This window comes from Oncorhynchus nerka, linkage group LG18 (assembly GCF_034236695.1).
Source record: "Oncorhynchus nerka isolate Pitt River linkage group LG18, Oner_Uvic_2.0, whole genome shotgun sequence".
NCBI classification, from domain to species: domain Eukaryota; kingdom Metazoa; phylum Chordata; class Actinopteri; order Salmoniformes; family Salmonidae; genus Oncorhynchus; species Oncorhynchus nerka.
In genome coordinates this window covers 6,058,170-6,073,864 of record NC_088413.1, presented here as the reverse complement: position 1 = coordinate 6,073,864, position 15,695 = coordinate 6,058,170, and the positions used below count along the sequence as shown (strand labels likewise).

The following is a 15,695-nucleotide window of genomic DNA, read 5'->3' as shown; positions in this document are numbered from 1 at the left end:
TATCTCGTGCGCTACCGTCGCCGCTCCAATATGCCTCGCGAGTGCGCTGTTAAAACGTGCGACAACAAGCAAAAGACTTGGTCGGCTCTAATGTTTCACCGACTTCCACTGAGTCATCCGGACCGATTGAAACTGTGGCTGATTGCTCTGAACAAAGATGCTAATACCGCGACCGACGACCTCAGAAAGTTACTCGTTTGCTCGGAACATTTTCTACCGGCGGACTATTACGAGAAGCTGGGACAGGACAGACACAGCAGGATGAGAATCATGAAAAGTTTCCTGAAGGATACGGCGGTGCCGTCGGTGGCCGTTCACACGCCAGGACAACGTGGAATAATTTCGGTAAGTGGTAATCTAACAATATCCGACTGATTGAACAGGGTTATTATTTGTTCCTTGATAAATGACAAAACTTAGGGCGTAGATGCTGGAACTACCAATGTAAGCTAGCTATCAATCACTGGGTGGGGGGTCGCATTGTATTATGGGTAGCGTAGTTTTAGTCAAATGTGTTCTGTTGACATTTCATAGGGCTGTCACTTTACTGGTGAATGTCCTTCTCAGAGCGAGCACACAAGTACAACACACACACTTTTAGCCAAGAATAGCCAAGTACAACACAATGTCTAAGTTAACTTTGTGCCATTTTCTTGGTGCTTTTATTCATTTTATTGAAATATATAATAAAATGTCCACATGCAATATAAAGGAACCGTGACTTGACTGTATAGTGTTTAGCTTGCCTTGTAATAGATGACAGCATGCAGTTATTATAGGGAGAATCTCAATTGCATTTCCTTGACTCATTGTAGTCGCTCCTCGTTCCCTTCTCGAAAACCAAAGGTCAGAGGGGCGGGACCTCTCACCGTCACATCCAATGGTGTTTGAGAAAGCGAGAGAGGACGCTAAGAATCGAGGAAATGCTTTTGAGGTTCTCCCATGGTCTTGAATGAATAGCGGCATTTCCTGGCGCCTGTGCCTTTTTCCTCTCTCACCCAGGTTGAGACGGGAGACGTACCTCCAGGGACTGACTCCCTGTCTGCTGGAGGGGCATCTGGTCCCACCCCACAACGTGGAGGGTCAGGTGTTGCTACGGCTACGACGGGGTTCCTCTCCCACCAGGGTCTGCAGCTGCCTGCTTCAACCTCTGGGGCGCACGTGGCTCTGGCTCCCACCTGTTCACTTAGTGAGGTAATGTACACTTAGTGAGGTAATGTACACTTAGTGAGGTAATGTACACTTAGTGAGGTAATGTACACTTAGTGAGGTAATGTACACCTAGTGAGGTAATGTACACCTGGTGAGGTAATGTACACTTGGTGAGGTAATGTACACTTGGTGAGGTAATGTACACTTGGTGAGGTAATGTACACCTGGTGAGGTAATGTACACCTAGTGAGGTAATGTACACCTAGTGAGGTAATGTACACCTAGTGAGGTAATGTACACGTATTGAGGTAACGTACACTTAGTGAGGTAACGTACACTTAGTGAGGTAACGTACACTTAGTGAGGTCATGTACACCTGGTGAGGTCATGTACACCTGGTGAGGTAATGTACACTTGGTGAGGTAATGTACACTTGGTGAGGTAATGTACACCTAGTGAGGTAATGTACACGTATTGAGGTAACGTACACTTAGTGAGGTAATGTACACCTGGTGAGGTAATGTACACTTGGTGAGGTAATGTACACTTGGTGAGGTAATGTACACTTGGTGAGGTAATGTACACCTAGTGAGGTAATGTACACTTATTGAGGTAACGTACACCTAGTGAGGTAATGTACACTTAGTGAGGTAATGCTGTTATTATCATGGGGCTCTACACTTAGTGAGGTAATGCTGTTATTATCATGGGGCTCTACACTTAGTGAGGTAATTAAGTTATAGTGAGGTAATGCTGTTATTATCATGGGGCTGTACACCTAGTAAGGTAATGCTGTACACCTAGTAAGGTAATGCTGTACACTTAGTAAGGTAATGCTGTACACCTAGTAAGGTAATGCTGTTAGTAAGGTAATGCTGTACACCTAGTAAGGTAATGCTGTACACTTAGTAAGGTAATGCTGTTATTATCATGGGGCTCTAATAGATGCACACTTAGTGAGGTAATGATGTTATTATCATGGGGCTCTACACTTAGTAAGGTAATGCTGTTATTATCATGGGGCTCTACACTTAGTAAGGTAATGCTGTTATTATCATGGGGCTCTACACTTAGTAAGGTAATGCTGTTATTATCATGGGGCTCTACACTTAGTAAGGTAATGATGTTATTATCATGGGGCTCTACACTTAGTCAGGTAATGATGTTATTATCATGGGGCTCTACACTTAGTAAGGTAATGATGTTATTATCATGGGGCTCTACACTTAGTGAGGTAATGATGTTATAGTGAGGTAATGATGTTATTATCACGGGGCTCTACACTTAGTGAGGTAATGCTGTTATTATCACGGGACTCTACACTTAGTAAGGTAATGCTGTACACGTAGTAAGGTAATGATGTTATTATCACGGGACTCTACACTTAGTAAGGTAATGCTGTTATTACCATGGGACTCTACACTTAGTAAGGTAATGCTGTTATTATCATGGGGCTCTACACTTAGTAAGGTAATGATGTTATTATCATGGGGCTCTACACTTAGTAAGGTAATGATGTTATTATCATGGGACTCTACACTTAGTGAGGTAATGCTGTTATTATCATGGGGCTCTACACTTAGTAAGGTAATGATGTTATTACCATGGGGCTCTACACTTAGTAAGGTAATGCTGTTATCATCATGGGGCTCTACTGGCTGTGGATGGATAGTATGGAAATAGCCCTGGCTTGGAACGGCTCATAGGAGCAGGAGTCGATGTCCTGTTTCTGTAGTGAGACAGCTTGATGTATAGGACACCCCCTGGACAGGACACTAGTCCATCTCCTGTTTCTGTAGTGAGACAGCTTGATGTACCAGGACACCCCCTGGACAGGACACTAGTCTACCTCCTGTTTCTGTAGGGAGACAGCTTGATGTACAGTACACCTCCTGGACAGGACACTAGTCTATCTCAGGGTCTGATAGATAACAGGTTATTGGTTGGGCTGACATTATGTTTCTGCAGGACCTCCCCTCTACGACGACAACGGGAGACGCATGCAGAAGGAAAAAAACAAAGACCAACGTTCCTGTGAGTATCTGTCTGACACTTCCTGTTCCTTCTGTTGATACGGCTTGACCTGTTGGTCCAGACTCATTCTGTTGGTCCATGGTCCAGACTCATTCTGTTGGTCCAGACTCATTCTGTCGGTCCGGACTCATTCTGTCGGTCCGGACTCATTCTGTCGGTCCGGACTCATTCTGTCGGTCCGGACTCAGAATTCTGTCGGTCCGGACTCATTCTGTCGGTCCAGACTCATTCTGTCGGTCCAGACTCATTCTGTCGGTCCATGGTCCAGACTCATTCTGTCGGTCCAGACTCATTCTGTTGGTCCAGACTCATTCAAAAGGTCCATGGTCCAGACTCATTCTGTCGGTCCAGACTCACTCATTTGTCATTTATTCACCAACGTTTCCACAGCAACCTGTCTATCAGAATGGAGTCATTTATTCACCAACGTTTCCACAGCAACCTGTCTATCAGAATGGAGTCATTTATTCACCAACGTTTCCACAGCAACCTGTCTATCAGAATGGAGTCATTTATTCACCAACGTTTCCACAGCAACCTGTCTATCAGAATGGAGTCATTTATTCACCAACGTTTCCACAGCAACCTGTCTATCAGAATGGAGTCATTTATTCACCAACGTTTCCACAGCAACCTGTCTATCAGAATGGAGTCATTTATTCACCAACGTTTCCACAGCAACCTGTCTATCAGAATGGAGTCATTTATTCACCAACGTTTCCACAGCAACCTGTCTATCAGAATGGAGTCATTTATTCACCAACGTTTCCACAGCAACCTGTCTATCAGAATGGAGTCATTTATTCACCAACGTTTCCACAGCAACCTGTCTATCAGAATGGAGTCATTTATTCACCAACGTTTCCACAGCAACCTGTCTATCAGAATGGAGTCATTTATTCAGCAACCTGTCTATCAGAATGGAGTCATTTATTCACCAACGTTTCCACAGCAACCTGTCTATCAGAATGGAGTCATTTATTCACCAACGTTTCCACAGCAACCTGTCTATCAGAATGGAGTCATTTATTCACCAACGTTTCCACAGCAACCTGTCTTTATCAGAATGGAGTCATTTATTCACCAACGTTTCCACAGCAACCTGTCTTTATCAGAATGGAGTCATTTATTCACCAACGTTTCCACAGCAACCTGTCTTTATTAGAATGGAGTCATTTATTCACCAACGTTTCCACAGCAACCTGTCTATCAGAATGGAGTCATTTATTCACCAACGTTTCCACAGCAACCTGTCTATCAGAATGGAGTCATTTATTCACCAACGTTTCCACAGCAACCTGTCTATCAGAATGGAGTCATTTATTCACCAACGTTTCCACAGCAACCTGTCTATCAGAATGGAGTCATTTATTCACCAACGTTTCCACAGCAACCTGTCTTTATTAGAATGGAGTCATTTATTCACCAACGTTTCCACAGCAACCTGTCTTTATCAGAATGCAGTTTTTCGTACAAATTCTTCTTTTAACATGTTTATTTTCTCTTTCATTCAGGTGACGCGCAGGAAGAAAGGTCAAATGGACGCAGCCGTTAAGAAGACTTCAGTGAAGGACTGTACCAGTATGAGCTCTGCTGCTGGTTCCACCTCCATCCTCTCCACCTCCAGCCCCTCCACCTCCAGCCCCTCCACCTCCAGCTCTAACAGTAGGGTGTCGTCAGGCGAACCGGACGGAGGAGGAGTTTGGAGCGATAGGAAATGGATCGTGAACGAGTCGAAGCTCAAGGAGCTTTTCCAGACGTGTCACCAGTGCGGCGCTGCGTTGCGTAATCGGACCATAACCGCGTTGGGCTACAGCCAAATCAAAGTCACATGGACTTGTCCCGATGAGCACCGAGGAGAGTGGCAGTCGTGTCCCGACGCGTTCGGTATCGGTCACTACCTGCAGACGGTGGGTTACAGAGTGTTGCTGGACTCCATGAATAGTCAGTTTGTAAGTCACGACTAAGTATCTACTACAGTGTTTGTTATCTAGCAAATACCAGGGTCGTAGTAGCCTCCTATTAGCAGACTGATGACCTGCTGCCAGACTGATGACCTGCTGCCAGACTGATGACCTGCTGCCAGACTGATGACCTGCTGCCAGACTGATGACTGCGGAGCAAAACACAATGGAAACTTACAGGACTTGACTGGATGTACTGGGTTGAGGGGTACTTCACTATGGATGTACTGGGTTGAGGGGTACCTCTCTATGGATGTACTGGGTTGAGGGGTACCGCTCTATGGATGTACTGGGTTGAGGGGTACCTCTCTATGGATGTACTGGGTTGAGGGGTACCTCTCTATGGATGTACTGGGTTGAGGGGTACCACTCTATGGATGTACTGGGTTGAGGGGTACCTCTCTATGGCTGTACTGGGTTGAGGGGTACCTCTCTATGGATGTACTGGGTTGAGGGGTACCTCTCTATGGATGTACTGGGTTGAGGGGTACCTCTCTATGGATGTACTGGGTTGAGGGGTACCTCTCTATGGATGTACTGGGTTGAGGGGTACCGCTCTATGGATGTACTGGGTTGAGGGGTACCTCTATGGATGTACTGGGTTGAGGGGTACCTCTCTATGGATGTACTGGGTTGAGGGTACATCTCATGGATGTACCTCTCTATGGATGTACTGGGTTGACTGGGTTGAGGGGTACCTCTCTATGGATGTACTGGGTTGAGGGGTACCTCTCTATGGATGTACTGGGTTGAGGGGTACCGCTCTATGGATGTACTGGGTTGAGGGGTACCGCTCTATGGATGTACTGGGTTGAGGGGTACCTCTCTATGGATGTACTGGGTTGAGGGGTACCTCTCTATGGATGTACTGGGTTGAGGGGTACCTCTCTATGGATGTACTGGGTTGAGGGGTACCTCTCTATGGATGTACTGGGTTGAGGGGTACCTCTCTATGGATGTACTGGGTTGAGGGGTACTCTCTATGGATGTACTACTGAGGGTTGGATGTACTGGGTTGAGGGGTACCTCTATGGATGTACTGGGTTGAGGGGTACCTCTATGGATGTACTGGGTTGAGGGGTACCTCTCTATGGATGTACTGGGTTGAGGGGTACCGCTCTATGGCTGTACTGGGTTGAGGGGTACTAGTGTATTGTCAGATAACCTGAGGAGATGGTATGTTCCCTGCTGATATGTGATTAATATCAGGTCCAACATTAAAATGTTTCTGTCATTAATGAACACTGTGTCAGAGTTGTGTGTGTTTTAGAGGTCGACCGATTATGATTTTTCAACGCCGTTTCCGATTATTGGAGGACCAAAAAAGCCGATACCGATTTAAAAAAATGGTATTAGTTATTTACTTATTTGTAATAATGACAATTACAACAATACTGAATGCAGTTATTGTAACTTAATATAATACATCAATAAAATAAATAATGAAACATGTTCAATTTGGTTTTAATAATGCAAAAACAAAGTGTTGGAGAAGTAAAAGTGCAATATGTGGTCATGTAAGAAAGCTAACGTTTCAGTTCCTTGCTCAGAACATGAGAACATATGAAAGCTGGTGGTTCCAGTACATCCATAACATGATTCTAAAATATTCCCAGGTAAGAGGTTTTAGGTTGTAGTTATTATAGTATTTATAATACTATTTCTCTCTATACCATTTGTATTTCATATACCTTTGACTATTGGATGTTTTATAGGCACTTTAGTATTGCCAGTGTAACAGTATAGCTTCCAACCCTCTCCTTGCCCCTACCTGGAGGTTTGCAGGTTTAAAAATATATACTTCTGTGTATTGATTTTAAGAAAGGCATTGGTGTTTATGGTTAGGTAAGGTCGTCCAACGATTCTGCTTTTTTCCGCAAATGCGCTTTTGTTAAATCATCCCCAGCGTAAACGCATCGTAGTTTAATAGTGCAACATTAGGACACGCTAGATAAACTAGTAATATCATCAACCATGTGTAGTTATAACTAGTGATTAGACACGCTAGATAAACTAGTAATATCATCAACCATGTGTAGTTATAACTAGTGATTAGACACGCTAGATAAACTAGTAATATCATCAACCCATGTGTAGATTAACTCAAGTGATTAGACACGCTAGATAAACTAGTAATATCATCAACCATGTGTAGTTATAACTAGTGATTATATGCAACATGTGTAGTTAACAGGACACGCTAGATAAACTAGTAATATCATCAACCATGTGTAGTTAACTAGTGATTAGACACGCTAGATAAACTAGTAATATCATCAACCATGTGTAGTTATAACTAGTGATTAGACACGCTAGATAAACTAGTAATATCATCAACCATGTGTAGTTATAACTAGTGATTAGACACGCTAGATAAACTAGTAATATCATCAACCATGTGTAGTTAACTAGTGATTATATGTAAACACAAGTAGAGTGATTAGACACGCTAGATAAACTAGTAATATCATCAACCATGTGTAGTTATAACTAGTGATTATATGCAACACAGGACACGCTAGATAAACTAGTAATATCATCAACCATGTGTAGTTATAACTAGTGATTAGACACGCTAGATAAACTAGTAATATCATCAACCATGTGTAGTTAACTAGTGATTAGACACGCTAGATAAACTAGTAATATCATCAACCATGTGTAGTTATAACTAGTGATTATATGCAACGCAGGACACGCTAGATAAACTAGTAATATCATCAACCATGTGTAGTTATAACTAGTGATTAGACACGCTAGATAAACTAGTAATATCATCAACCATGTGTAGTTATAACTAGTGATTAGACACGCTAGATAAACTAGTAATATCATCAACCATGTGTAGTTAACTAGTGATTAACTAGTTAACTAGTGATTAGACACGCTAGATAAACTAGTAATATCATCAACCATGTGTAGTTATAACTAGTGATTATATGCAACACAGGACACGCTAGATAAACTAGTAATATCATCAACCATGTGTAGTTAACTAGTGATTAGACACGCTAGATAAACTAGTAATATCATCAACCATGTGTAGTTATAACTAGTGATTAGACACGCTAGATAAACTAGTAATATCATCAACCCTGTGTAGTTAACTAGTGATTAGACACGCTAGATAAACTAGTAATATCATCAACCATGTGTAGTTAACTAGTGATTATATGCTACGCAGGACACGCTAGATAAACTAGTAATATCATCAACCATGTGTAGTTAACTAGTGATTAGACACGCTAGATAAACTAGTAATATCATCAACCATGTGTAGTTATAACTAGTGATTAGACACGCTAGATAAACTAGTAATATCATCAACCATGTGTAGTTATAACTAGTGATTAGACACGCTAGATAAACTAGTAATATCATCAACCCTGTGTAGTTATAACTAGTGATTATATGCAACACAGGACACGCTAGATAAACTAGTAATAGCCCTATTCAACAGCTAGATGTGTAGTTATAACTAGTGATTAGCCCACGCTAGATAAACTAGTAATATCATCAACCATGTGTAGTTATAACTAGTGATTAGCCCTATTCCTATATAGTGAACTACTAGTGAAACTAGTAATATCATCAACCATGTGACCAGAGCCCTATTATAACTAGTGATTATAGTGAACAGAGGACTATTCGCTAGATAAACTAGTAATGATCATCAACCATATTAGTTATAACTAGTGATTATAGTGAACACAGGACATTCGCTAGATAAACTACTAATATCATCAACCATGTGTAGTTAACTAGTGATTAGACACGCTAGATAAACTAGTAATATCATCAACCCTGTGTAGTTAACTAGTGATTATAGAGCTATTCCCAGGAACGCTAGATAAACTAGTAATATCATCAACCTATTCATCTAGTGATTAGGACATATGTAGTTACTACTAGTGATTAGAGCCCACGCTAGATAAACTAGTAATATCATCAACCCTATTAGTTATAACTAGTGATTACTAGTGACCAGGCCCATTCGCTAGATAAACTAGTAATATCATCAAGCCCTATTGTAGTTAACTAGTGATTATTGCTATATAGTGAACTACTAGATAAACTAGCCCTAATATCATCAATATGTGTAGTTATAACTAGTGATTAGACACGCTAGATAAACTAGTAATATCATCAACCTATGTAGTTAACTAGTGATTATATGGCCCAGGACACGCTAGATAAACTGTAATATCATCAACCCTATGTAGTTATAACTAGTGATTATAGTGCAACCAGGAGCTAGACTAGAATAACTACTAGTAATATCATCAACCATGTGTAGTTATAACTAGTGATACTAGACCAGGGCCCTACGCTAGATAAACTAGTGAATATCATCATTCCTGTGTAGTTAACTAGTGATTAGACACAACCCTAGTAGTAAACTAGTAATATCATCAACCTATGACCAGAGCTAGATAAACTAGTAATATTATCAATGTGTAGTTAACTAGTGATTAGAGCCCTACGCTAGATAAACTAGTAATATCATCAAGCCCTATTCCCTAGTTATAACTAGTGATTATATTCCCTATATAGGACACTGCTAGATAAACTAGTAATATCATCAACCATGTGAACTAACTAGTGATTAGCCCTACGCTAGATAAACTAGTAATATCATCAACCATGTGTAGTTATAACTAGTGATTAGACACGCTAGATAAACTAGTAATATCATCAACCTGTGTAGTTACTAACTAGTGATTAGCCCTATTCGCTAGATAAACTAGTAATATCATCAAGCCCTATTAGTTATAACTAGTGATTACTAGTGTAATATCATCAACCAGGAGCCCTATAGATAATCAACCAGTGAACACTAGTGATGAGGCCTATTCCCTATATAGTGAACTACTAATACCAGAGCCTATTCCCATTCGCGTAACTACTAGTGACCAGGCTCCCTATTGTGAAGTGCTAGTGACCGAGAGGCTATTCCCTATAGCGTTGGACTAGTGACCAGAGTAAGGTTGCAAGATTGGATCCCTGAACTGAGCTGACATTCCTAGGTGAAACTATGTCGTTCTGCCCCCTAATAGTGAACTACTTAACCAGAGCCCTATTCCCTGAACAAGGCAGTTAACCCCACCGTTCCTAGGCCAGTTAAAGCCCTATTCCTAATAGTGAAATATTTAGTGACCAGGGCCCTATTGCCCTATATAGTGAACTACTAGTGACCAGAGCCCTAAACAGGATATAGTGAACTACTAGTGACCAGAGCCCTATTCCCTATATAGTGAACTACTAGTGACCAGAGCCCTATTCCCTATATAGTGAACTACTAGTGACCAGAGCCCTATTCCTATATAGTGAACTACTAGTGACCAGAGCCCTATTCCTATATAGTGAACTACTAGTGACCAGAGCCCTATTCCTATATAGTGAACTACTAGTGACCAGAGCCCTATTCCCTATATAGTGAACTACTAGTGACCAGAGCCCTATTCCCTATATAGTGAACTACTAGTGACCAGAGCCCTATTCCTATATAGTGAACTACTAGTGACCAGAGCCCTATTCCTATATAGTGAACTACTAGTGACCAGAGCCCTATTCCCTATATAGTGAACTACTAGTGACCAGAGCCCTATTCCCTATATAGTGAACTGCTAGTGAACAGAGCCCTATTCCCTATATAGTGAACTACTAGTGACCAGGGCCCTATTCCCTATATAGTGAACTGCTAGTGACCAGAGCCCTATTCCCTATATAGTGAACTGCTAGTGACCAGAGCCCTAAACAGGAAGTAGTGAACTACTAGTGACCAGAGCCCTATTCCCTATATAGTGAACTACTAATGACCAGAGCCCTATTCCCTATATAGTGAACTACTAGTGACCAGAGCCCTATTCCCTATATAGTGAACTACTAATGACCAGAGCCCTATTCCCTATATAGTGAACTACTAGTGACCAGAGCCCTATTCCCTATATAGTGAACTGCTAGTGAACAGAGCCCTATTCTCTATATAGTGAACTACTAGTGAACAGAGCCCTATTCCCTATATAGTGAACTACTAGTGACCAGAGCCCTATTCCCTATATAGTGAACTACTAGTGAACAGAGCCCTATTCCTATATAGTGAACTACTAGTGACCAGAGCCCTATACCCTATATAGTGAACTACTAGTGACCAGAGCCCTATTCCCTATATAGTGAACTACTAGTGACCAGAGCCCTATTCCTATATAGTGAACTACTAGTGACCAGAGCCCTATTCCCTATATAGTGAACTACTAGTGACCAGAGCCCTATTCCCTATATAGTGAACTACTAGTGACCAGAGCCTATTCCCTATATAGTGAACTACTTTGACCAGAGCCCTATTCCCTATATAGTGAACTACTAGTGACCAGAGCCCTATTCCCTATATAGTGAACTACTAGTGACCAGAGCCCTATTCCCTATATAGTGAACTACTAGTGACCAGAGCCCTATTCCCTATATAGTGAACTACTAGTGACCAGAGCCCTATTCCCTATATAGTGAACTACTAGTGACCAGAGCCCTATTCCTATATAGTGAACTACTAGTGACCAGAGCCCTATTCCCTATATAGTGAACTACTAGTGACCAGAGCCCTATTCCCTACATAGTGAACTACTAGTGACCAGAGCCCTATTCCCTATATAGTGAACTACTAGTGACCAGAGCCCTATACCCTATATAGTGAACTACTAGTGACCAGAGCCCTATTCCCTATATAGTGAACTACTAGTGACCAGAGCCCTATACCCTATATAGTGAACTACTAGTGACCAGAGCCCTATACCCTATACAGTGAACTACTAGTGACCAGAGCCCTATTCCCTATATAGTGAACTACTAGTGACCAGAGCCCTATTCCCTATATAGTGACCTACTAGTGACCAGAGCCCTATTCCCTATATAGTGAACTACTAGTGACCAGAGCCCTATTCCCTATATAGTGAACTACTAGTGACCAGAGCCCTATACCCTATATAGTGAACTACTAGTGACCAGAGCCCTATTCCCTATATAGTGAACTACTAGTGACCAGAGCCCTATTCCCTATATAGTGACCTACTAGTGACCAGAGCCCTATTCCCTATATAGTGAACTACTAGTGACCAGAGCCCTATTCCCTATATAGTGAACTACTAGTGACCAGAGCCCTATACCCATGATACTTCTTTATGAAGTCCTAATAACTCACTTCCTGTCCGGCGTGTTTCATTGTCCGCTACTTCCTGTTTATCGACTCATGTACTGTTTATCCTAGTAAACACTTCTGATTGGGTGATGAGGAGAGGAGAGGAGGGTGGTGGGAGAGAGACAACTATTAACCTCTATCTGTCCCCTACAGACCCATTACCTTCTAATGAGCCTGTCCACTATGTCTGTCAACGTAACTGCAGGGTAGGACAGGGTAGACCATATCGACTACTTTCTCCAGGACACCTCACCTCTGGGAAGTTCCCCTAACTTACTCAGACATTCACTTTTTGGGAGTTGGCATAGAGCTACCTAAGGCCAATAGTTTTAGACCTCGTGGTCAAGAACCCCCCTGACTATTCTTGTAGCCTATGTTAATAGTGGAGGTCAGAAGAAGTTCCCTCATAGGAAAAAATTAAGTAGATTATATTCTACTGTATTGTATCCTACTCTATTATATTCTACTGTATTGTATCCTACTCTATTATATTCTACTGTATTGTATTCTACTGTATTGTATTCTACTGTATTGTATCCTACTCTATTATATTCTACTGTATTGTATCCTACTCTATTGCATTCTACTGTATTGTATTCTACTCTATTATATTCTACTGTATTGTATCCTACTCTATTATATTCTACTGTATTGTATTGTATCTACTCTATTGTATTCTACTGTATTGTATTCTACTGTATTGTATTCTACTGTATTGTATTCTACTGTATTGTATCCTACTCTATTGTATTCTACTGTATTGTATCATACTCTATTGTATTCTACTGTATTGCATTCTACTGTATTGTATTCTACTGTATTGTATCCTACTCTATTGTATTCTACTGTATTGTATCATACTCTATTGTATTCTACTGTATTGTATCATACTCTATTGTATTCTACTGTATTGTATTCTACTGTATTGTATCATACTCTATTGTATTCTACTGTATTGTATTCTACTGTATTGTATCCTACTCTATTGTATTCTACTGTATTGTATCCTACTCTATTGTATTCTACTGTATTGTATATATTATTGTATTCTACTGTATTGTATTCTACTGTATTGTATTATACTCTATGGTATTCTACTGTATTGTATTCTACTGTATTCTTGTATATAGTCTATTCTACTGTATTTACTATATTGTACAATAGTCTATTCTACTGTATTCTACTATATTCTATTCTCCTGTGTTCTAGACTCTTATATTCTATTTGGCTTTATACTATATTAGACTATTCTACTATATTTATTGGCTGTATTCTACTATATTATACTGTTCAACTCTTCTACATTCTATTGTATTATATTATATTCTACTGTATTCTACTATATTGTATTCGACTCTATTCTACTATATTAGACTATTCTACTATTATATTCTACTTTATTAGACTATTCTATATTCTACTATATTATATTCTACTATATTAGACTCTTTTACTATATTATATTCTACTATATTAGACTATTCTACTATATTGTATTCGGCTCTATTCTACTATATTATATTCTACTATATTAGACTATTCTACTATATTATATTCTACTGTATTCTACTATATTGTATTTTCTTCTACTATATTATATTCTACTATATTAGACTATTCTACTATATTATATTCTACTATATTATATTCTACTGTATTCAGTACTAATTGTATTCAGCTCTTTACTATATTATATTCTACTATATTTGACTATTCTACTATATTATATTCTACTATATTAGAGGGGTGTATTTCCTTATATTATATTCTACTGTAGTACTATATTGTATTTCCTCTTCTACTATATTATATTCTACTTAGTAAGAGACAGGAAGTAGACTATTTACTATATTATATTCTACTATATTAGAGGGTGTATTTACTATATTATATTCTACTATATTAGTGTATTTACTATTAGTATATTATATTCAGGAAGTATTATTTCCTACTGTATTCTACTATATTGTAGAGGGGCTATTTCTACTATATTAGACTCTTGTACTATATTATATTCTACTGTATGTATTGTGTCCTTTCCTTAGTACAGTACTAACTGTGTCATCTTTCCTTAGTAAGAGACAGGAAGTAGAGGGGTGTATTCTACTATATTATATTCTACTCTATGTATTGTGTCCTACTCCTTACAGTACTAACTGTGTGTATTTCCTTAGTAAGAGACAGGAAGTAGAGGGGTGTATTCTACTATATTATATTCTACTGTATGTATTGGGTCCTATTTCCTTAGTAAGAGACTAACTGGGTGTATTTCCTTAGTAAGAGACAGGAAGTAGAGGGGTGTATTTCCTTAGTAAGAGACGGGAAGTAGAGGGGTGTATTTCCTTAGTAAGAGACGGGAAGTAGAGGGGTGTATTTCCTTAGTAAGAGACAGGAAGTAGAGGGGTGTATTTCCTTAGTAAGAGACAGGAAGTAGAGGGGTGTATTTCCTTAGTAAGAGACAGGAAGTAGAGGGGTGACTGACAGGGTGTGACACCAAACTGTCCGTCCTCCGCTCTTAGGAAGTCCAACCTCAACACATTAAATGGGAAAAACCAATAACACTCATCTAATCGTTTTATATATATATTAACAATTCATTCATTAACTGATTCATTGTTTAAATATTTAAAAAAAATGTTAGATTTGTTAGTCGTTTATTTAATTTGATAATTGAATAGTGAGTGCTGCAAGGCACCTGATTCGGGAATGCTTTGGCCTGCGTTGACGTCAGACTGCCACTGGGTGGCACTGTTTCACCATGTAGAGCTCTCTGTTCCTTCAGTTTCCAATGGACAATCTAGCAACGGACTCCTACTGCAGAGTTAGATAGTGCTGCTCACTTAGTTCAGACCAACAGACTCTTACTGTAGTTAGATAGTGCTGCTCAGCTAGTTCAGACCAACAGACTCCTACTACAGAGTTAGATAGTGCTGCTCAGCTAGTTCAGACCAACAGACTCCTACTACAGAGTTAGATAGTGCTGCTCAGCTAGTTCAGACCAACAGACTCCTACTACAGTTAGATAGTGCTGCTCAGCTAGTTCAGACCAACAGACTCCTACTACAGAGTTAGATAGTGCTGCTCAGCTAGTTCAGACCAACAGACTCTACTACTGTCAGACCAACAGAGTTAGATAGTGCTGCTCAGCTAGTTCAGACCAACAGACTCCTACTGTAGAGTTAGATAGTGCTGCTCAGCTAGTTCAGACCAACAGACTCCTACTACAGAGTTAGATAGTGCTGCTCAGCTAGTTCAGACCAACAGACTCCTACTACAGAGTTAGATAGTGCTGCTCAGCTAGTTCAGACCAACAGACTCCTACTACAGAGTTAGATAGTGCTGCTCAGCTAGTT

At 40.2% G+C, this 15,695-nt stretch overlaps 2 protein-coding genes across 2 annotated transcripts in view; both read left to right on the top strand.

Annotated features, from left to right (window-relative positions):
• zgc:158320 (uncharacterized protein LOC780837 homolog) overlaps positions 1 to 5,757 on the top strand; it is a 6,553-nt gene extending 796 nt beyond the window's left edge. The window contains exons 1-4 of the mRNA XM_065003462.1: positions 1 to 345; positions 1,003 to 1,194; positions 3,121 to 3,186; positions 4,701 to 5,757. The exon at positions 1 to 345 is cut by the window's left edge and continues 796 nt beyond it. Of these exons, the coding sequence (XP_064859534.1) occupies positions 31 to 345; positions 1,003 to 1,194; positions 3,121 to 3,186; positions 4,701 to 5,153 (1,026 nt within the window). The 5' untranslated portion in view covers positions 1 to 30 and the 3' untranslated portion in view covers positions 5,154 to 5,757. The remainder of the gene's footprint in view (positions 346 to 1,002; positions 1,195 to 3,120; positions 3,187 to 4,700) is intronic.
• LOC115126412 (regulator of G-protein signaling 12-like) overlaps positions 1 to 15,695 on the top strand; it is a 57,319-nt gene that overhangs the window by 25,325 nt on the left and 16,299 nt on the right. The window lies entirely within an intron of this gene.